We start from the raw sequence: 23,207 nt of genomic DNA on the forward strand, positions 1-23,207 counted from the left end.
CATCTATTTATTTTATTTTATTTATTTAATTTTGTCATAACAATATACACAAGCATCACACAAAAAGATTATATAATATGTAAACATATATATGATGAGAAACAAGGAAGTATAAGCATATATATATATAGGGAAAGAAACAATAGGACAGGAATGGTAGGCACGTTTGTGCTCTTATGCACGCCCCTTAGGGTCCTCTTAGGAATGGGGTGAGGTCAACAGTGGATAGATTTTGGTTAAAGCTTTTGGGGTTATGAGAAGAGACCACGGAGTCGGGTAATGCATTCCAAGCACAGACAATTCTGTTACAGAAATCATATTTTCTGCAATCCAAATTGGAGCGGTTGACATTAAGTTTAAATCTATTGGTAGCTCTTGTATTATTGCAGTTGAAACTGAAGTAGTCATTAAAGGAAGAACATTACAATGGATGATTCTATGAGCTAAACCCAGGTCCTGTCGAAGGTGACGGAGTTCCAAGTTTTCTAAACCCAGGATTTCAAGTCTGGTGGGGTAAGGTATTTTGTTGGTTACAGAGGAGTGGAGAACTCTTCTCGTAAAATACCTCTGGACACGCTCAACTGTATTGATGTCAGAAATGTGGTATGGGTTCCAGACAGGCGAGCTGTAATCAAGAATTGGCCTAGCAAATGTTTTATATGCTCTGGTCAGTAGTGTGGTGTTTTTAGAAAAGAAGCTACGTAAGATTAGGTTAACAACTCTTAGAGCCTTTTTTGCTATGTAGTTGCAGTGGGCTTTGGCATTTAGATCATTAGATATGAAAACTCCAAGGTCTTTGACAGGGTGGGGGTCGTCTGTAAGGTAATATCCATCAAGCATGTAGTTAGTGTTTGGGTTCTTTTTTCCAATATGTAAGACTGAGCATTTGCTGGTTGAGATTTGTAGTTGCCAAATTTTAGACCAAGCGGTTAGATGATCAAGGTCTTTTTGAATGGTAGATGTATTGTCGGTGGTGTTAAACAGTTTGACATCATCAGCAAAGAGAACACAGTTAATTGAGATATGGTCACAAAGATCATTTATGTATAGTATAAAGAGAGTTGGTCCAAGAACGCAACCTTGAGGAATGCCACTCTTGACAGGAACAGGATTTGATAGAGCATTACCAATTTTAACCACTTGTTGCCTGTTAGACAGAAAAACAGATATCCAATTGTGTAGGGGCCCTGAGATGTCATAGGATTTTAATTTTAGGAGAAGTTTATCATGTACTACTGAGTCAAAAGCTTTGCAGAAGTCTATGTAGATTGCATCAATTGTTTTGCCTAGATCAAGATTTGTAGTCCATAAGTTTTTACAGTGGAGAAGTTGTAAGTTGCATGATAATTTTTTTCTGAAACCAAATTGTTTATTTGAGAGTAGGTTGTGTATTTCTAAGTGGAAGGTAATGGATCTTATATAGATCATTACTTTGAGATGAAAATAATCTTAAAAGAGAATATGATTTGTTAACTTATATTTTGTTAAATCACATTTTCTTTAAAATATACAAAAAAATACAATTTGGTCTGGTTTACATGAACTAGATTACTTTTTAATTTGTTTAAATTTCTGGGCTGCTTCAAATTAAATAATATATAAATAGAAAAAGTATTATTCAAACTATACTTCTGTTGCATTATTTTGAAAAGAGAGAGACTTGGTGAGTTGAGCATAAGCCTTTAAGATTTTGCTAGAAATGAAAATGAAATAGGAGGAGCAGAATTCAGAAAACAGCCTTTGGTTACATAGCAGACTGTAATCTGCTTGAATTGCAGGACCATGGACAGCTCTAAGTACTGACAATTCGCTTCAGTGCTTGGAAATCAATTACTGTATTTTGGAGTATAAGACTCACCAGAGTATAAGACGCCCCTTAGTTTTTGCGGAGGAAAATAAGAAAAAAGCTGATTGGCAGGTGGATCGGCCTCCCAGAATACCCCCAGTCAACTGTTCCCAGAGGTGAATTTTAGCAACAGGTTCCTTGGTTGTGAACTCTGTGCCTTGCTTTTTTTTTTGCTTTTTTTTCTGCCTCTGAAATTTCTGAAACTCCATTTCAGAAAAAACTTTTTTTTATGCCTCTGAAAGCCTCCAAAACAGCTTCAGAAAAAAAGGCCTCTGACGCTCTGTTTGGGGGCTTCTGTTCTGAAGCTTCGTTTCTGATGCTTTTTTCAGCCTCTGAAACTTCCGTTTGAGAAGCTGGGCGGGGCTACATTTGGACTATAAGACGCACCCAAATTTTCACCCTCTTTTTTGGGGAGGGGGAGGAAGGTGCATCTTATACTCCAAAACAAAAAACCACCAGTAAATTCTGCCTCTTCTTAGCTTCCGGCCACATTTATTGAAGAATTATTTCACTAAATGGACTAAGTCAGATCTCAAACAAATGATATTCAGTGGGTGTTTTATTCAGGTGATGTCACCTTCACCCTTCATACCTACATGTGCCAAGGTAGCTTTATACTTTCACACCATCAAGTCCCCTGTGATTTATTTTTATCATGCTTAAAAGGAATTGGGATGTGTACTTATTTTGTAAGGAGCAGAATTTAAGAAATATTAAGCCTGAAAGGATATATTACATACATTTGTAAATTAACCAATAAGTAGTTAAAAAACAAAAATTAGAATAGGAAACAAATGTGGGGAAATTGAATTTCTTAGACTGCTAGTGTCTAATAGAAATCAGGAGGAAATAGAGAACCTCTTTCCAACTAGAAGATTGAAGAATAAAATGAGATTTCTGTGGTGATCTGGCACCATGCAACAAAATACTTTAAAGACATTCAGTTGTGTCAGAAGATCTGTTATGTTGAATGGTATTTATATACTGTATGAAACATTATGAACATTAAAGGGGAAAGCACATTTTCAGATTCAGAATAATCTGTGGCTACCTTCTAAGTATGCTGTTTTACTCAAAAACATCATTTTGGGTAATTGACAAAAGGTGAAGTCTTAGTGCTTTCTGAGCTTGGTTGTCAGATGTTTCAGTTTTTGACTAGGTAACATCATCTGTGCTAGTGAGTGAGAGATTTGCTTCCTGTTTATATACGGTGGTTTACCATGCCAGTGTTGATGGGAATGTGGCTTGGTATTTCCTTGAGTAGTGTATTGTTTTCAGCTAGATTGTTTGTCTGGTGTTAATCCCTGTTTATCTGAGTGTTGGCTGCTGAAAAGGATGTGTCCTGATTTTTTCGGTTCCTTCTTGATTTTTTAAATGTCTCTTTTGAGACAATTAAAATGTGGTTTATAACCATGTGTCTACTGATGATTGATTTGAATGATGCCAAATTTCAGGAACTCTCTGATGTTTTGGATTGAGCCTGATCTAGTATGTTCAGTTCCCCAGTCAAAACTATGCTTGAATCTGTCCATTATATGAGATTAATAAGTTTTACTGTATCTTTAGACTGATAGTTGGTATCCATAGATGCATTCTGTGACTGTTACAGTCTTTAATTCTGTTATATATTATAGATGGCTCCTGTTTTTCCTTCTTGGACTACTGGATCTTTTGGTTTACTTAAAATACTTTAGAATACTTCAGTTGATTTGTATCCTATGGAAATGCTGCGGTTATAATAGTTTGTTGGATGTTTCTGACATTAATGTATAGTAGTTTTATCCTTTTCATAGCTTGCTTGGTTGTGCTGTAGTGGGTAAAAAGGTTAGTCACTTTTTATTAAACTTGTGTGGATATCCATTTTGTTGGAATATATTGTTTAGGTGGTCTCTTTCCTTTTACAGAAGTTCCAGGTTGATAAAGCAGAGGTCCCCAACCTTTCTGACTTTGTGGATCAACATTGGGGTGAGGGGATGGTTCTGAGCAAGTGGTGGGCAATCAGGCACATATGCGCACATGTGAAGCTCCATTTATGCAATTGGTGGGCACACGCTCGCAGAAATGTAACTTTGTGTTCACGCTTGCTGGCTTTTTGCACAAATTGAGCAGCGTGCGTGCACTTGCCTGCTGTTTCTACAGCCTAGTTCCAAACAAGTAATAGTGGGATGTAGCCTGGGAGTTGGGACCCCTGGCATGAAGATCAATCAATTTATACACCATTCAAAAGAGTCAATAAAAAAAAGCTGAAAAGGAAATAAGACTAGAAGACAATACCGGGCAGGTAAGCTGGTATTAAGACTAGACAAATAATCAAGCAGAAAATAATACACTAATCAAGGTAGTACCAAGGAGAAAACCACATTCCTACCAACATAGGCAGGGCAAGCTCTTTATATAAGAAGGCAGGAAACCCTACACTGAACAGCATTGATGATGATACCTAGCTAGGTAATGAAATGTAATAGGCAAGGTTAGAAAATATCAAAGACTACAGTTCAGTCCTAAGGTACATATATCCTTTTCTATTACAAATGGGAACTGAGAGCCTTCAGGAGATGTTATATAGGTTCTTTTGGGACTTTGTAATTCTCATTGTTTGGAGTTATGACGAAGGTACTTTATGACAGTTTATTTTTGCATAAAATATGCTATCATTTCCTTTCTCTTATATATTGTTACGTTTGCCTATATTAAATCATTTGGTAATTTTGCCTTTCCCTACTGGATGTTCCTCATATTCCTAGGACTGTCTGGACAGTGTTGGAATTTCAGTCCTTCTGGACAGCATCAATTGAGGAAAGTTGATGACAGGTTGCTTGCAATTGCTTTAATTATGGTATTGCATAAAGTATTGTTGGAGAGCCAGTTAGTCCTTGTAGTTAAGACACCAGGCTAGAAACCAGGAGAATGTGAATTCTAATCCTACTTAAGGCATGAAAGCCAACTGGGTGACTTTGGGCCAGTCACATTTTTCTCAGGCCTTGTCAACAAGCTGGTCAATTTATCGATCTATTGATCTATCTACATCTACCCTTCCATCCAATTTTGAAACCACCCATCTCCTTATATAGAGATTATTATTACATTCATTGACTCTCCGTGTTTAATACTTTTAAGAAGCAGTATCATTTTTAAGAAGTGAAGACTCATTAGACTATACTATGTATCCTTTTTTTTGTAGTATAAATCAGTCATACTAAAAACTGGAAAAATATATATAGCTATTTATAAACCCTATCTGGAATTACACTTTTACTTACTGAGCTGGACAGCAGTATACTGTATTTAGTACTCTGATGCTAAAGGTGTCTTTTTGAATATATATTGTTAAAACAAAACAAAATGAACAGAATACATCTAGATGTATTACTTCAATTGTTTTCATCCCAATTTTAATTGTAATATTTGTTTTTAAAATACAGATATTTAAAGCTTATCACAGTAAGCATCTATTTTAATTGTTCACTCTTACTACTCCAACTTTACTACTATAAAAAACTGATATTTTGAGTGAAATATCACTGTTATAATTTGGCATGTAGATATGAATCTGTTGCAAATTTTTAATAAGTATTAAATTATGTATTTATTTTACAGATCTGAAAGTGAAAATTCAAGAAGCATCAGGTATGATTCTCAGATTTCTTTCCTTCTGATCCTGCTTTTCGGCCTTTTGGCTAAGATCAAGTGTTGCAGTTCTTCTGATATTGAATAATTGTGACAGCTACTTATTCTATGTATGTTTTTCTTTCTGCGTTTTTTTTCTTTCTTTTCAATAGGTTTATAAAAGATTTGTATCTTTAAGCAAAATTGAGATTAGAAACATATTTTGGAAAAGTGTTATTCTCCATAGTGTGGTAATGGGAGGTGTCAGGCTGGGTTATTCCAGACTCTAGCTCTATGGACTGAGTTGAATCTTCTGAGGTTTCCTCCTCCCTGGTGACATTCCTCAGTTTTTTCAACTCAATATCAGCTTATGGGCGCATATTTCTTCGCTCCATAGTTTAGGAGCTGAGCTTGGAATAATTCCCTGGATATATATAAATTCCGTGGCTGCGGTTGGGGGCCTTATTTTGAGGGCTGCTTGTCCATTTATACAGCTGCCTGGATTCAAGAATTGCAGCCACTGGAGCCACGCCGGCCTTTTACATCATTGTCACGGCTTTCCCTGCTCTGCCTTTGATCACCGCCAGTCAGCTGTAGAGCAGGCTTGTTCTTTGACAGCAGGCAGCTACTGGAGCTTCTACGGCTGCACCAACCTTTTATAGCCTGGGTGGGGCTGGATTTGTGGCTGATCTAGTGGAGCACTGTGGCACGGAGCTGAGGCAGAGCTGCCGGACCACACTAGCCTTGCCTTCCCTGGTGCTATTGGGATTGAAATTCAAGGCTGTGGCCTGCTTTCCCACGTTTTTCTTTTTTGGATACAAGTCTGGGTGGCTTTGCTCCCCCAGCATAATTGAACTGCCGCGTGGCTGGTTAGGGCTCTCCACGGTGGTGGATCGAAGCCCTGGATTTTGACCATCCATGCTTATCAGCTGTGGGCTCACTTTGTGGCCTAATCTGGCAGGGCCTGTGGGCCTGCGGGCCCACTCCTGAAGGCCCATTTGCCTTTCCAGTTGGAGTTGGCCATTTTCTGTCTCAGGCGGCCATTTTATGATCAGTCTCTTGTCGCTGGAATCAGGCCAGTATTGCACATCAGGACCTGTCGAAAATCCTGGCAATGGTGGAATACACTGCTGATGCAACCTTGGCCTCCGCCAAATTTTCTGCCCGGGCCATGGCATCAGCAGTCACAGCTTGACGTATGCTCTGGCTGGCGCATGGACGGTAAGAACAAGTGGAAGCTTGCCTCTGCCCCTTATGAAGGGGGGAACCTATTTGGCCAGTCTCTGGACTCTTTACTGGTTAAGACCAGGTACAAGAGGAAGGTGCTCCCTTCCCAGGGCAGATGGAATGATTTACGCCGGCCCCTTATTTTAGACAGCCCTCCTTTCGGCAGGGAGAGCTAGGGCAAGTTTCCCCCAACAACAACAGCCCTTCCAGTCCTGCTCGGGAGTACCAGCCCAATAGACCTGCCTTTGGGGGCAGGAGTAAACTGCCACAGTCTGGGAGGCCTTTGAGAGGCTACAGTGGCAGGGGTGCTCAATGTACTAGGTGATATCAAGCCACAGGTTCTGACTGGGGGCAGGTTAGGCCTGTTTGTGAACCACTGGGACGAACTGACTACGGATGTCTGAGTCAGGGAGACAATAAGAACAGGGCTCATCTTCAAAAAATTTTCCCCTCCTCCGAGGCTTTTCCTCTGTCCAGTTTCTGGAGACCTGGTCAAGCGGGAACTCATGGAAGTGGCTGTTCATCATCCCAAAGGCCTCGGGGGTGGGGGGTGGAGGGCAATTCTAAATCTAAAGGGACAACAATAACTTTGTATACAGGACGTTCAAGATGCACTCCCTGCATTCAATCTTAGCAAGGATCAGGGACTTTTTAGCCTCTATAGATCTTACAGGGGCTTACTTCCATGTCCTTATTCATCTAGACCTTCAACAGTACCTAAAGTTTTGCTATGCCAGCCACCACTTTCAGTATGGGGCTGCCATTCAGCCTGGCTTCTGCCCCCCCAAACTTTTACCAAGATGATATCGGTGCTGGCAGCATACCTCAGGACGATCCCTATCAGGATCCAATGTTACCTGGACGATCTGCTCATCCAGGCATCCTCCCAGCAGCTAGTGGAACTGGACCTGATCATTACAGTTGGGGCCTTGAGGGATCACAGGTTCTCCATGAACTTGGAAAAGTGCAATCTTGTGCCTTCAATGAGGCTTCTACATCTGGGGGCCCTGGTAGACACACGGGCGGGCCAGGTTTTCTTGTCACAGGACCATCAGAAGAGCATCCAGGATTTGATTCAACTCATCTGGCAGGACTGGATGGCGCCAGTGGCCCGGTTGTCCCACCTTTTGGGAAAGATTATCTTCTGCCTGGCCATAGTCCTGTGGGCGAGGTTCCATGCTCGACCACTCCAGTGGTTCCTGCTCCCCTTTCAGAAGGCGGGCAGGAGTTCCTCGGCACTTCAGGTGAGAGTGCTGTCACGAGTGCTCCGCTCGCTGCATTGGTGGGTGTTGGGAGCCATCACGAGGAGTTGCTTTTTCAGGGAGCCTTGCCGAGTGATTGTGACATCAGTCGCCGGACTTTTCAGCTGGGGTGGCCATTGTGGGTCTCGGATTGCCCAGGGATGCTGGGCACAGCTGGAGCTCAATCAGTGGATCAACTGGTTGGAGCTCAGGACATTCCATCTGACCCTTCAGACACTCCTGCCGTAGGTGAGGGGATGCCATGTTCTCTTTCTCACAGACAATATCACGACCAAGGCCCATATCAATCGGCAAGGGGGGAGTCAATCACGGTCCGTTATGAAGGAGGTGGATGCTCAGTGCTGATGGGCAGAGACTCATCTTTTGTCCCTGACAGTGGATCACATTGCCAGAATGGCTAATGTCCGAGCCGACTGGCTAAGTCAAGCCTCCATGGATCCATTGGAATGGAGGCTCCATCCCAGCCTGTTCGTAGAACTCGCAGAATGGTTCCGCTGACCAGCAGTTGATCTCTTTGCCTTTCCAATGAACACTTACCTTCACTGGTTCCTTTCCCGGTTCCCTGCTCTGGGAGCAGAGGGGGTGGGTGAACTGAGGACCCCGTGGCCAAGGGGACTCTTATATGTCTTCCCTCCCCTACCCCGATCCCAGCTGTCATCCGAAAGGTGTTGTTGGAGAAGGCAGAGGTGCTGTTAGTGCCCCCCCCATTGGCCCAGGAGGCCGTGGCTCACTGACCTGGTCAGCCTGTCTGTCACCAGACCCTGGAGGATTCCCCTGTGCAGAGTCTCCGTCAGCCAGAGGCCCATGACACATCCCGATCCCCAGTGGCTTCAGTTGGCCGTTTGACAGTTGAGCGGAGGCTCCTAAAACAGGAGAAATTCTCTACCAGGGTCATCTGGATGATTCAGGCAGCCAGGCGGCCTTCAACCGTAAGCAAAATTTACAATGCCATATGGACCACTTTTGCTGCTTGGTGTGCCACTTTTGCTGCTTGGTGTGCCACAAGACATTTGGACCCTACTTCAGCCTCAGTGGCGGAAGTGCTGGAATTTTTACAAGAGGGCCTGGAATGGGGGCTTTCCCCTAATACTCTGTGTAGGCAGGTTGCTGTACTGGGCTCTGATTTGACCTTTGGGGACTGGGGCTTCCTCGCTCACCATCCGAGGGTGCATGCCTTCCGGCATGGGACTTCTAATCTATGACCCCCTACACTCCACCATTATCCAACTTGAGACCTGACAAGGGTTTTACAGGCACTTACTAAGGCACCTTTTGAACTTTTGAGGGAGGTCAGCCTTTACCTCCTCTCATGTAAGGTTGTTTTCCTTGAGGCCATCATGTCTGCCCGACGAATATCAGAGTTGGCGGCATTATCGGTGAGGAAGTACTTGTATATTTTTCACTCAAACAAGGTGGTCCTGCGGCTGGACCCTGCCTTTCTTCCAAAGGTCAACTCCTTGTTTCACCAAGCACAGGAGTTGGTCCTGCCAGATTTCTGTGCAAGGCCTTGGTACGCCTTGGAGAAGACCTGGCATACACTGGATGTTAGGAGGGCCCTCCATATTTATATCTCACAGAGCGCTTCCTTCAGGAAGACTGAATCTCTGTTCATCTCCTTTCAACTGTTGACTCTGGGCCACAGGGTGACCCCTTCCACGGTAGGACGTTGGCTTAGGGCATGTATAGCATGTGTTTACAAGCTTCAAGCTCTCCCAGTGCCTCAGAGGATAATGGCCCATACTACCCGCAGTGCAGCAACAACGACGGCCTGGGCTACCCAGGCTTCCATTGAGGAAATTTGTAGGGTAGCTACATAGACATCACCGTCTCCCATTTATTTGCCACTACAGACTTGACTCCTATGCGTCTGCTGAGGCGGTATTTGCGCAGCGGGTCCACGAGGAGGCAGGGACTTTGGTCCAGGGACTCTACAGTTCCTCCCTGTAGAGCTGGCAAGACTTTGGTATATCCCAGCCTGGCACCTCCCATCGCCACACTATGTAGAAGGGGCATTGGTCCTACTGTGATATGCCCTTTCTTTTAGTGTGAGATGGGAGGTACCAGCCCCCAGCCCCACCCTATTCCTGTCTGATCAGCCTCCCGAAAGGTGGGGAGTTTTTTTGTTTCTGTCTTTCAGATGGATTGCCATTCGCTTCGTCTTATCAAACTGAGGAACATCACCAGGGAGGCAGAACCTCAGAAGATTCAACTCAGTCCATAGAGCTAGAGCCTAGAATAATCCAGCCTAGCACCTCCTATCTCACACTACGAGAAAGGGCGTATCACAGTAGGACCAACGCCCCTTTTATTCTTTATTATTTGTTTATGCAACGTTTGAGGATACAACAGTCCTTTAAATATATTTCTGCGTATTCATGATACAAATGCTTGAAGATTTGAATGTCTCATCGAAGATTGGAAGGGATGCTACTTTCATAAGTGTAAAACATTTTAATATACTTATTACTATCAGAAGCTGAATATTCAGCACTTTATGAGTCACTTTTTCAGTTTAGTAGTTAGAAGATCATCCATCATTATTTTTGAATTGTTTCTCCTTTAAGAGTCTTTTTGGTTTCTCTTGTGCATTATAGAAATTTCATATGAGAATTTTCTAGAATGTTTAACAATCTGTCTTGAGGTAGGTGTGGCCTAATCTTATTTTATTATTATTTTGGAGACTTTCTACATTCCCTGGAAAAATGGAGAAAACTCTGGTTTACAGTGAACATTCTTAGCTCCAAGATATAGTTCAGATTTTATTTACTCATCACTTGAAGCTCATATATATAGTCAATGCTAAGATTCTGTTTTGTTTCCAGTGCTTTTGAATATGGACTTGGAATTGGTTTTAACAGGAGGCAGATAATAATTAAGTTACAGTGTGGCTCCCCTGAGTGTGTTCAGAAAGTAATGAGTGTGAAGTTAAATAATAAAAAGCAGTTGAATCCAGAAATGCCAGAATTGCTTATTGTAAGGCATTATAATTGCAGAAAGGTGGTATGTCTCTCTGTTTCGAATATGGTTCCAGTCTCTTGGAAGAAGCAAGAATTTCAATTTGGTGTACTTCTGGATGACTCAGGTTTTACAAATTGAGGCAATGACTAGGAACACTTTATATTCACTTTGCTTTACTGTTCTTTGAGGGGGGTGAAATCTGTGATACACTTGCTTGGGGCTTCAAGATCTGACTTTTGCAGTTCTTTCTACATTGAGTGTTATATTTACTTTAGAAATCTATTAGCTGATATGGTGATTTGTGGAAGAACTCAGGAATAGCATCACATCTAAAAGCACTGAATTGCACTGAATTGCTACTTTGTTTCTTGGTGAAATGGAAGGGATTTTTGCATGTGTTCATTTTGTTTTCTGTGTGTTTGAGTCATTGCTTCATTTTCTTGGCACAACTTCAGAAGTGGTTTGCCACTGCTGCCTTCTTAGGGTTGAGAGAAAGTAACCAAAGCTCTTTTAGACACAGCTCTTTTAGAGTCTAAAAGTCGGGGTCTCTCAGTTTCTAACCTGATGCCTTAACCCCTATACTAAACTGTCTCAAAATGCAAGTACTGATCATTATTATTCAAGCTGCATACAACTGGATGCAGGTTACTTAAGAGACTGTCTTCCTCTGTATGATCCATGATCCCACATAACTGAGTTTATTGGGAAAAAATTGCCTACAGCTGCTTTGATGTCAACTTAAATCTCTGTAGTTTTTCTGGATTTCTGAAATATACTTTGTGATGAATTGAGGAGCCTATTTTTCTTTATGGAGTTTTGTTTTTTATTAAAATTAAAATCTGGAAGGTAGACATTATAAAAGCACCCATTTTAAAAAGGCTTTTAATTTATTATTTTAATTTTAGCTTTAATACATCTGCATTTAATTTGGGGTGTATAATAGAAACTATAATGAAACCCTAACCCTTGACAGAATAACATTTTTAATAAAGTAAATACAAAATTTTCTCTATTTGCAACACCGAAAGATATGGTGAAGAAATTTATGATTTTGCAATGAAGAAAACCAATATTTTAAAGTGAATTGGCTGAGTGATAAAATGTGTGCAACTATTTGGTCCTATAGATTAGCCAGTGAAAATATTTATAGAAAAGGCTGTTCCTTTAGGTTGCTTTCCAGTGTGCAAATTTAGTGTGGAAGTGGACTCATATGGAGATAAACAAAGGACAATTCAGACCAATTAAATTAGCAATTTTAATTACCGTATATACTCGAATATAAGCCGATCCGAGTATAAGCCGAGGTCCCCAATTTTACCCCAAAAACTGGGGTAAACTGGGGACTCGAGTATAAGCCGAGGGTGGGAAATGAGGCACCTACCGGTTGGGGAAACCCTCCCTCCCTCAGCTGAGAAGGCTGGCGGCTCCCCCGCCCCGCCCTCTCACTGCACCGGCAGGGCTTCCGTCCGGTAAAATGTGAAAAAAAGAAAAAAAAAACTCGAGTATAAGCCGTATAGACCCGAGTATAAGCCGAGGGGACGTTTTTCAGCACAAAAAATGTGCTGAAAAACTCGGCTTATACTCGAGTATATACGGTATGTTATATTTCACAAAGCACCAGAGGTGTTAACAAAAATGTCATTTATGCCCAACTAGTAATGCTTAATAAATGATATATCTTAGTAGCAATAGTACTTATATAAAGCTTCACAGTGCTTTTACAGCTTTCTCTAAGGGGTTTACAGAGTCAGCATATTGCCCACAACAAGTTGGGTCCTCATTTTACCCACCTTGGAAGGCTGGAGGCTGAGTCAACCTTGAGCCTGGTAAGATTCAAACTGCCAAATTGCAGTCAACCAGCAGTCAGCAGAAGTAGTGTGCAGTACTGCAGTCTAACCACTGCTTCACCATAAAATTAACATAGTACATATTAAATATGTTTCTGTGTCATTTCTTAACTGAAGTTTTTTTCCCAGAACTTCATTTGCATATTCCTGGTGCATTCTGGGAAGCAGATGAGAAGTAGAGGAATTGGAATCCATCTGATCACCTCAAGCCAGTTGCCTAACGTTTAATTCAACAGATGATCAATTGCACTGTCTTAGTGTATTCTGGGAAAGAAAGAATTCTATTTGCTTTTCCCTCTTTTCTTTCTTAGTCCAGTGAATATAGAAGACATCCTGGCCAGAAATGGAATTTTGGCAGTTGCCTGCAACAGATGTGCCATGTTTTCTTTGTTCCCAGAGAAGAAAGAAGGCTGTTAAATAGCAAGCTTGTGGAAGTCCTTAATATAAAGATTGATAAATTGCAGGCTGGAATATTATATGTTCAGTTCACTTGTCAAGAGGAAGATGTGTGGATTCTATTGCTTTCCAAAAGCAGAAGATCAATGATGTTTACAACTTCTAAGGGTGAAAAGGAAGGTGGGTTGCAAAAAGGCACTACATCAACATTACTCTACAACTTGGCACCTACTTCTTATATCTAGACTTTGAAAACTTGTAGATATAAAATATTTTTTTTAAAAAATCCAGACTTTAAAGAAGATTCTAGAAACATGAGTGCATTATACAGAAGACTCTTACAGTTGAGGCTCTGCCAACTGATCCAAGTAGATCCATCACCATTACCCAGAGCAGGGGTCTCCAACCTTGGTCCCTTTAAGACTTGTGGACTTCAACTCCCAGAGTTCCTCAGCCAGCTTTGCTGGCTGAGGGACTCTGGGAGTTGATGTCCACAAGTCTTAAAGGGACCAAGGTTGGAGACCCCTAACCCAGAGGAAGACATAAATTATGCCCTCTTGAAAAGTACAGGAGTTCCCATTTGTCATCTAGTTATTCCATCTCAACATGTGTATTATCTCTCAGGTGCCTGACTCTAAGATGTGATGAAAGTCTGACAAGATTCATCCTTTTGGGCAAACCCATGTTGGTTTTCATCAAATAATTTTCATTAGAGTTCAGTAAAAGAAAGATTCATGTATCATGTTAATTCCTGGTTGCAACAGAGGTTTCAGTATTTCAGTAAGTGTATAAACTTCCAGGAGGAAGGGCTGCTTTGCAGAGATGGAATTTATCTCAGTAAAGAGAGAAAACAGATTTGTAACTATGTCCAGTGGTGGGATTCACGTAACCGGTTCTCTGCCCTAATGATTTCTTCCAACAACCGGTTTGCCAAACTGCTCAGAAAGTTAACAACCGGTTCTCCCGAAGTGGTGTGAACTGGCTGAATCCCACCACTGGCTATTTCTGATTAATCTGAACAGCAGGTCTGTTCAGCAAAGTGGAAATGTTTTGGAAATTACGAGTTCAACAATGGGGGAGTAAATATGGGCATAAAGAAAAATGGAAAGAGTATAGATATCTCTAGGCTATAGGTGCAAATGTTCTCTGCAAATCAAATAAATTCTCTACAAATCAAATAAAATCTAATAGTAAAATCAAATAGTTCGATTTCACCATTAGATTTTGATTATAGTTCAAAATTTCTACAAGATTCAGATATAACATTATTTTGGAACATGTTGGTATAAATAGTATTTACATACCTAAAATTATTTCTTAGAGAAAGGAATTACCATTTGTTAGCCATTTTATTGTTTTCTCTTGAGCAGCCATCTCTAATCTGGAAGACATTTTGATATATTGTATTGACTTCAGTTCCTTCAATTTCCCAACCAAAATGGTTTGTCTGACACTTCTGGGATAACTCTCTATGACCTCAAAGGATATAAAATTGTTCTGTGTTGCAAGAAACTTTTAAAAAGGGCTTAGTGGAAAATTTAATATTAATAAGAATCAAAGTAACATGATAAATATGTTCAGGGCTAATGAACACATGAATATATCCCATCTCAAAAATAAAATTGAATGGAATAATGAAAGAACAATATTAACATAACATAACAACAGAGTTGGAAGGGACCTTGGAGGCCTTCTAGTCCAACCCCCTGCCCAGGCAGGAAACCCTACACCATCTCAGTCAGATGGTTATCCAACATTTTCTTAAAAATTTCCAGTGTTGGAGCATTCACAACTTCTGCAGGCAAGTTGTTCCACTTATTAATTGTTCTAACTGTCAGGAAATTTCTCCTTAGTTCTAAGTTGCTTCTTTCTTTGATCAGTTTCCACCCATTGCTTCTTGTTCTACCCTCAGGTGCTTTGGAGAACAGCCCGACTCCCTCTTCTTTGTGGCAGCCCCTGAGATATTGGAACACAGCTATCATGTCTCCCCTAGTCCTTCTTTTTATTAAACTAGACATACCCAGTTCCTGCAACCGTTCTTCATATGTTTTATCCTCCAGTCCCCTAATCATCTTTGTTGCTCTTCTCTGCACTCTTTCTAGAGTCTCAACATCTTTTTTACATCGTGGCGACCAAAACTGGATGCAATATTCCAAGTGTGGCCTTACCAAGGCATTATAAAGTGGTACTAACACTTCACGTGATCTTGATTCTGTTTATGCAGCCCAGAACTGTGTTGGCTTTTTTAACAGCTGCTGCACACTGCTGGCTCATATCTAAATGGTTATCCACTAGGACTCCAAGATCCCTCTCACAGGTACTACTATTGAGCAAGGTACCACATATACGGTACTGGTGCATTTTGGTTTTTTGGCCTAAATGTAGAACCTTACTTTTTTCACTGTTGAATTTCATTTTGTTAGATAGCGCCCAATGTTTAAGTCTGTCAAGATCTTTCTGTAACTTGAGTCTATCTTCTGGAGTGTTGGCTATTCCTGCCAGCTTGGTGTCATCTGCAAATTTGATGAGTTCCCCATCTATCCCCTCGTCCAAGTTATTGATGAAGATGTTGAAGAGTACTGGGCCTAAAACAGAGCCTTGGGGTACTCCACTGCATACTTCCCTCCATGTGGATGTAGTTCCATTGAGGACTACACGTTGAGTGCGGTTGGTCAGCCAGTTACGAATCCATCTGGTGGTGGTGTTGTCTAACCCACATTTTTCTACTTTATCTAGTAGTAGGTTATGGTCTACTTTATCAAATGCTTTACTGAAGTCCAAGTAAATTATATCGACAGCATTCTTCTGGTCTACTAATTTTGTCATTTTGTCAAAGAATGCGATAAGATTAGTCTGGCATGATCTGTTTTTGACAAACCCATGTTGGCTTTTGGTTATTACTTTGTTTGCTTCTAGGTGTTCGGTGATTCGTTGCTTGATTATCTTTTCCAGACTCTTCCCCAGTATTGAGGTCAGGCTGATAGGTCTGTAGTTTCCTGGATCTGTTTTTTTTCCTTTTTTGAAGATGGGAACTACATCAGCTTTTTTCCAGTCCTCTGGCAGCTCCCCTGTGCTCCAGGATCTTTGAAAGATATAGTTCAGTGGTTCTGAGATCACATCTGCCAGTTCCTTCAGAACCTTGGGGTGTAATCCATCCGGTCCTGGTGATTTGAACTCGTCTAGGGTAGACAGGTGTTCACTTACCATTTTCTTCCCTATTTTAACTTGTGTTTCTAATCTGTTTTTTGTAGTGCTGTTTTTGATAGGTTGGATTGTTTTTTCCTTTTGTGTAAAGACAGATGCAAAATATGAGTTAAGTAGATCTGCTTTCTCCCTGTTGCTTGTCATCTTCTTGCCACTTTCTCCCAGCAATGGGCCAATTGTTTCCTTGACTTTTTTCTTGTTTTTAACATGTTGGAAGAAGCTTTTTTTGTTATTTTTTACTTTTGTCGCTAGCCTTTGTTCATTGTGAGCCTTAGCTTTCCTCACTTCATCTTTACAGGCTCGGGCTATTTGCTGATATTCTGCCTTAGTTATTTGCCCCTCTTTCCACTTTTTATATTTGTCCTTTTTGTCTTTCAATTTGTCAGATAGTTCTTTATGCATCCATGCTGGTTTCTTTTGAGATCTATTATTTTTCTTCTTCATTGGTATTGTGTTAGACTGTGCTTTTATAATCTCACTTTTCAAAATTTCCCAAGCTTCTTGAGTCGTTTTCCCCCTGAGGATTCTCATCCATTGAATCCTTCTCAAGTTCTCTCTAAGTTTATTGAAATTAGCTCTCTTAAAGTCCAAGACTCTAGTTTGACTTTGTTCTACTACTTGTATTTGCTTAATGTCGAATTCCAATATTGCGTGGTCACTTGCCCCCAAGGTTCCTGTAGTTTCAACACCTTCTATCATTTCATCTCTGTTAGTGAGAATTAAGTCCAATATGGCTGATCCCCTTGTCGCATTCTCTATTTTTTGGGAAACAAAGTTGTCTGCTAGGTTTGTTAGGAACCTGTTGGATCTTCCACTTGGTGCAGAGTTTGTTTCCCAGTTGATGTCAGGGTAGTTAAAATCCCCCATTACTACTGTGATGTGCTTCCTACATACCTTAGTTAACTGACTAGCAAAAAGTTCATCTACTTCCTCTGTTTGGTTGGGTGGCCTATAGTATAGACCTATGGCAATATCGTTTTTCACCCCTTTATTCTTGTGCATCCTTTGATATCTTAATTACTAACAGTTTAAATGAGCAAATAGTTTGAAAGTAGTACAAGGTCAGTGAGATTCAATATTAATTCATATTTTAAGCCAGTGATTCCCAAACTGTGAGCCGCGGCTCCCCAGGGAGCCGCGCTATCGTCATGGGGGCGCCGCAGAATATCTGCGCCCGCTGGGTCCGGCGCTGATGCGCCATTTCTGGGGCGTCTGGTGCGCATGCGCAGTTGCAGGTCGGATTTCCGGGGGAGCTGCGGGCGCGTCTGGTGCGCATGCGCAGTTGCAGGTCGGATTTCCGGGGGAGCCGCGGGCGAAAAAGATTGGGAACCTCTGTTTTAAGCTGATTTAGTATATTTTAGCTACAACTTTTTATAATTTATAATTTTTTATATTACATTGCATTTTAAATAATGGGCATTTTTGAAGATTATTTGCTTTATAATTATTTCATTTCCTATGCATGTTAAATGCAATTTTGTTTCAATGTTTACATCTCACATAGTTATTTAATAGTTTTAATTTTGCAATAGAGTTAAATTGCCTGCAATAACTGTTTTTCTCATCATGTTAATAAAATCTTGCAATTTTACTAGAGACATTTAATAAGTGTGAAATTTAATAGACTGATTATTAAGTTGCTTATTAAAGGCAAAGACCATACTGCAGTTTCTGAACAGAGGCAGAACAATGCTGATTGCAGGCCTTGGTATTGAGCTGAGTTAAATTGTCATGAACTCTACTAAAGAAAGTCAGAAATGTCCTGAATCAACACAGCATAGAAAAGAAATGCCAAGTACTGTAAGAATTATATTTCAATTGTATTAGCATAAGAATTGATAATACGTCTGTTTTAATAAAAGGATTAGAGGGAAGAGGAGCACATAACAAAACTGTAATGAGTCTTTTATGAATCAGTTCTTGGAAAGTAGATATGAAACTCTCCAGATTTGTAAAAGAAGGAACCAGAAAGCAGAATTCATTCACTTGCTTTCCTTTTCTCTTTTTGTTCTTCATGCTGTTTCTGGGAATTGGATGTAACAGGATTTCTCGGTTGAGATGTGAATTTAGCAGAGGGCAGTCATGCTGCTCAAAATTTCACTGGTCATCTGTTTTTCCTTTTTTTGAAGATGGGAACTACATCAGCTCTTTTCCAGTCCTCTGGCAGCTCCCCTGTGCTCCAGGATCTTTGAAAGATATAGTTCAGTGGTTCTGAGATCACATCTGCCAGTTCCTTCAGAACCTTGGGGTGTAATCCATCCGGTCCTGGTGATTTGAACTCGTCTAGGGTAGACAGGTGTTCACTTACCATTTTCTTCCCTATTTTAACTTGTGTTTCTAATCTGTTTTTTGTAGTGCTGTTTTTGATAGGTTGGATTGTTTTTTCCTTTTGTGTAAAGACAGATGCAAAATATGAGTTAAGTAGATCTGCTTTCTCCCTGTTGCTTGTCATCTTCTTGCCACTTTCTCCCAGCAATGGGCCAATTGTTTCCTTGACTTTTTTCTTGTTTTTAACATGTTGGAAGAAGCTTTTTTTGTTATTTTTTACTTTTGTCGCTAGCCTTTGTTCATTGTGAGCCTTAGCTTTCCTCACTTCATCTTTACAGGCTCGGGCTATTTGCTGATATTCTGCCTTAGTTATTTGCCCCTCTTTCCACTTTTATACTTGTCCTTTTTGTCTTTCAATTTGTCAGATAGTTCTTTATGCATCCGTGCTGGTTTCTTTTGAGATCTATTATTTTTCTTCTTCATTGGTATTGTGCTAGACTGCGCTTTTATAATCTCACTTTTCAAAATTTCCCAAGCTTCTTGAATTGTTTTCCCCTTGAGGATTCTCACCCATGGAATCCTTCTCAAGGTCTCTCTAAATTTATTGAAATTAGCTCTCTTAAAGTCCAAGACTCTAGTTTGACTTTGTTCTACTACTTGTATTTGCTTAATGTCGAATTCCAATATTGCGTGATCACTTGCCCCCAAGGTTCCTGTAGCTTCAACGCCTTCTATCATTTCATCTCTGTTAGTGAGAATTAAGTCCAGTATGGCTGATCCCCTTGTCGCATTCTCTATTTTTTGGGAAACAAAGTTGTCTGCTAGGTTTGTTAGGAACCTGTTGGATCTTCCACTTGGTGCAGAGTTTGTCTCCCAGTTGATGTCAGGGTAGTTAAAATCCCCCATTACAACTGTGATGTTGTTCCTACATACCTTAGTTAGCTGACTAGCAAAAGTTCATCTACTTCCTCTGTTTGGTTGGGTGGCCTATAGTATAGACCTATGGCAATATCGTTTTTCACCCCTTTATTCTTGTGCATCCTTTGATATCTTAATTACTAACAGTTTAAATGAGCAAATAGTTTGAAAGTAGTACAAGGTCAGTGAGATTCAATATTAATTCATATTTTAAGCCAGTGATTCCTTAGCCGCGGCTCCCAGGAGCCGCCAACATTTCATGGGGCGCCAGAGAATATCTGCGCCTCCTGGGTCCGCGCTGATGCGCCATTTCTGGTGCGCAGCGCATGCGCAGTTGCAGGTCGGATTCGGGAGCTGCATCTGGTGCATGCGCAGTTGCAGGTCGGATTTCCGGGGGAGCCGCGGGCGAAAAAGATTGGGAACCTCTGTTTTAAGCTGATTTAGTATATTTTAGCTACAACTTTTTATAATTTATAATTTTTTATATTACATTGCATTTTAAATAATGGGCATTTTTGAAGATTATTTGCTTTATAATTATTTCATTTCCTATGCATGTTAAATGCAATTTTGTTTCAATGTTTACATCTCACATAGTTATTTAATAGTTTTAATTTTGCAATAGAGTTAATTTGCCTGCAATAACTGTTTTTCTCACTGCGGTTAATAAAATCTTGCAATTTTACTAGAGACATTTAATAAGTGTGAAATTTAATAGACTGATTATTAAGTTGCTTATTAAAGGCAAAGACCATACTGCAGTTTCTGAACAGAGGCAGAACAATGCTGATTGCAGGCCTTGGTATTGAGCTGAGTTAAATTGTCATGAACTCTACTAAAGAAAGTCAGAAATGTCCTGAATCAACACAGCATAGAAAAGAAATGCCAAGTACTGTAAGAATTATATTTCAATTGTATTAGCATAAGAATTGATAATACGTCTGTTTTAATAAAAGGATTAGAGGGAAGAGGAGCACATAACAAAACTGTAATGAGTCTTTTATGAATCAGTTCTTGGAAAGTAGATATGAAACTCTCCAGATTTGTAAAAGAAGGAACCAGAAAGCAGAATTCATTCACTTGCTTTCCTTTTCTCTTTTTGTTCTTCATGCTGTTTCTGGGAATTGGATGTAACAGGATTTCTCGGTTGAGATGTGAATTTAGCAGAGGGCAGTCATGCTGCTCAAAATTTCACTGGTCATCTGTTTTTTTGTTTTAGGTTAACTAATTATAGGTGGAGTTAGACTGCTAACTATGGAATTAGTTGCATTATGGAACTAGGAGATGGACCAAAGTGTTCATGGTCAGTTTGGTAGATGGAACTGTAGCATAAATAGACCTTGGTTAACAACTGCAATTGGCTCCAGAATTTCCATAGCTAAGCAAGACAGTCATAAAGTGAAATGTCACACCACTGTGCTACTTAGCGACAGCATTTTTTGGCAGTTCTGGTTGCCATCATGAAGTGGATCTCACATCATTGTCAAGTACAGTGTCACATGGTTACCATTTGTGACCTCCTACCAGCTTCCCCATTCTCTTTGCTTGCTGGAAGCCAGCAATGAAGGTGGCAAATGGTGATCATGTGACCATGACTTTGATAAGTTGTCAAAACTTTGACAACTGGACATAAGTATCAGTCACTCAGCACTGTTGCTAAGTTCAAATGGTTGTTGAATAAATGGCTGTTAACTGAGTACCACCTGTAATTAAATGATGACCAATTAAGACATATGGCATGATTTCTGATAAGACTACTGAGCATTATTGTCAATTGATAGAAAGGAGTACAGAGAAATAATGTTAAAATTGCTTGTTTCATTGATTTTTGGAGGAATTCTAGAGAAAAAACATTTACCATGGTCCCCCATAATATTATGAGTTTAAGTCCCTCATTTGCCTGTTTCTGATGTGATCGCCTCTACTTTGGTTTCCCATCCTAATAATTAGACTTGGGTATAAAAATTAAATAAATAAATAAATGCTTGGCTGAAATTATATTATAGAGAAGAATTAAAGTATAAGCTAGGGAGACAATGCCACTGAAACATTGAATGTCCTGAAATTGACTTATATGATTGTACTTTTTACATATGAAACTGTGTAATTGTTTCTGTCATTGTTTTATTTTTCTATTAATTGTTATCTAACTGTATTGCTTTTACCAAAATATCAACAATGCTAATGATTTAAAATTACTTCCTAAGCAAAGCTAATAAAAAAAACCTATATTGCAGCAAATTCTATCAAATAGATTTCCCTTTTTTAAAAAAAAGAAAAAGAAAATTAGATATGTGATTCCTTCTATTCTTAACATACATGCCGTGTTTCCCTGAAAATAAGACCTCCCCCCAAAATAAGCCCTCCTCTGAAAATAAACCCTCCCCCCAAAATAAGCCCTCCCCGAAAATATTTAACCGCATGCGCAGCCAGTCGCTGCCATTTCTCTGGTTAGGGTTAGGGAGACAGAGCTGGAAATCAGATAAGACAGCAAGAGGATCTCCGTCTTATTCCACACACCCCAAATAATAAGACCTCCCAGAAAATAAAGCCAAGCCCTTATTTCAGGGTTCAAAAAATATAAGACAGGGTCTTATTTTCAGGGAAACATGGTAGTAAAATAATAAATAATGGAAATACCCAACTTCTTATCTTAATATCAGCAAGCATTTAACCATTTTTGTTCATTTACCTCATAATTAAATATTTGCATTCATGCATACATATTTTTAGGAATTCAGTTAAAGGATAAGAAAACCCCTTCCTGCTGCTAGAGAATGTACTCTTTGTTATGTGAAATGAAGAGCATCCTACAGCAAATATCAAATATTACTTTTTTTAACAAAAGGCTCACAAAAGATTTATGTATTACAAGATAACACATGCAAACAAATATTTAATACATAGCACATAAGTGCATTAAATATTTATTAATACTTATTAATGATCCTGTGAGGGAAATGATCCTTAGGCAACTTTCTCTTTCTAACACAATACATGACTATATTCTTAAAGTATGTTGATCCAAAATGTTAATAAGCTAGTGACAGAAACACATGCTTTGGTTTAGATTAACCAACAATTCTTGCACCTTTTAATAAATTGTTTATTTGGAAGTTGAATTTTACTTTGTTATATGTCACATGCACAAAATTTAAAATTTTAAAAATTAAATAAGTTGTCCCTTTTTAGTTTAAAATAGAAGGTTTGAATCTAAGCATAAAGTCTGCAATGTAAAATATAAGACTAATTTTAATATTTCTCTGCCTGCCTTTCTGGATTGTATCTAAAAGGAGATATTGTCAGAAGTCATACCAGGCATTAGAAATTTCAGTGCTTCAGAGCCTTACCCCCACTCCCACTCCTACCCCCATATTCAGGGTCTGAATATGTGAACTCACTGCTTTCTTGCAGATACAGGTAGACCTTTTGAGTGTTTGCAAATGATTCCTACAAGAGTGTCACTAAGCAACATGATAAGCAAACCCCATGACTGAAAGCCTCTGTTACCTTGCAGAGGGGAGAGATTATTTAAAGAAAGTATCTCTTCCTGAGCTGCTTTGCTGTTCAGGACATCCCTAAAAAGTCCTAACCACAAGTTAACAAGCTGACAAGCGTTGTGACCTTAATTAGTATTGGATACTTAATTAGTTTTGGACCCCCTTGCAGCTGTGG

General features: G+C 39.9%; 1 protein-coding gene across 3 annotated transcripts in view; it reads left to right on the forward strand.

The window, feature by feature from the left end:
• Positions 1 to 23,207, forward strand: part of IQSEC1 (IQ motif and Sec7 domain ArfGEF 1) — a 350,333-nt gene that overhangs the window by 49,683 nt on the left and 277,443 nt on the right. For 2 of the 3 annotated variants that reach the window (XM_058168493.1, XM_058168488.1), the window contains exon 2: positions 5,444 to 5,473. The exons of the other annotated variant lie outside the window; for it this stretch is intronic. In XM_058168493.1, the coding sequence (XP_058024476.1) occupies positions 5,444 to 5,473 (30 nt within the window). The remainder of the gene's footprint in view (positions 1 to 5,443; positions 5,474 to 23,207) is intronic. 3 annotated transcript variants of the gene reach the window in all.

This window comes from Ahaetulla prasina, chromosome 2 (genome assembly GCF_028640845.1).
Source record: "Ahaetulla prasina isolate Xishuangbanna chromosome 2, ASM2864084v1, whole genome shotgun sequence".
Classification (NCBI taxonomy): Eukaryota; Metazoa; Chordata; class Lepidosauria; order Squamata; family Colubridae; genus Ahaetulla; species Ahaetulla prasina.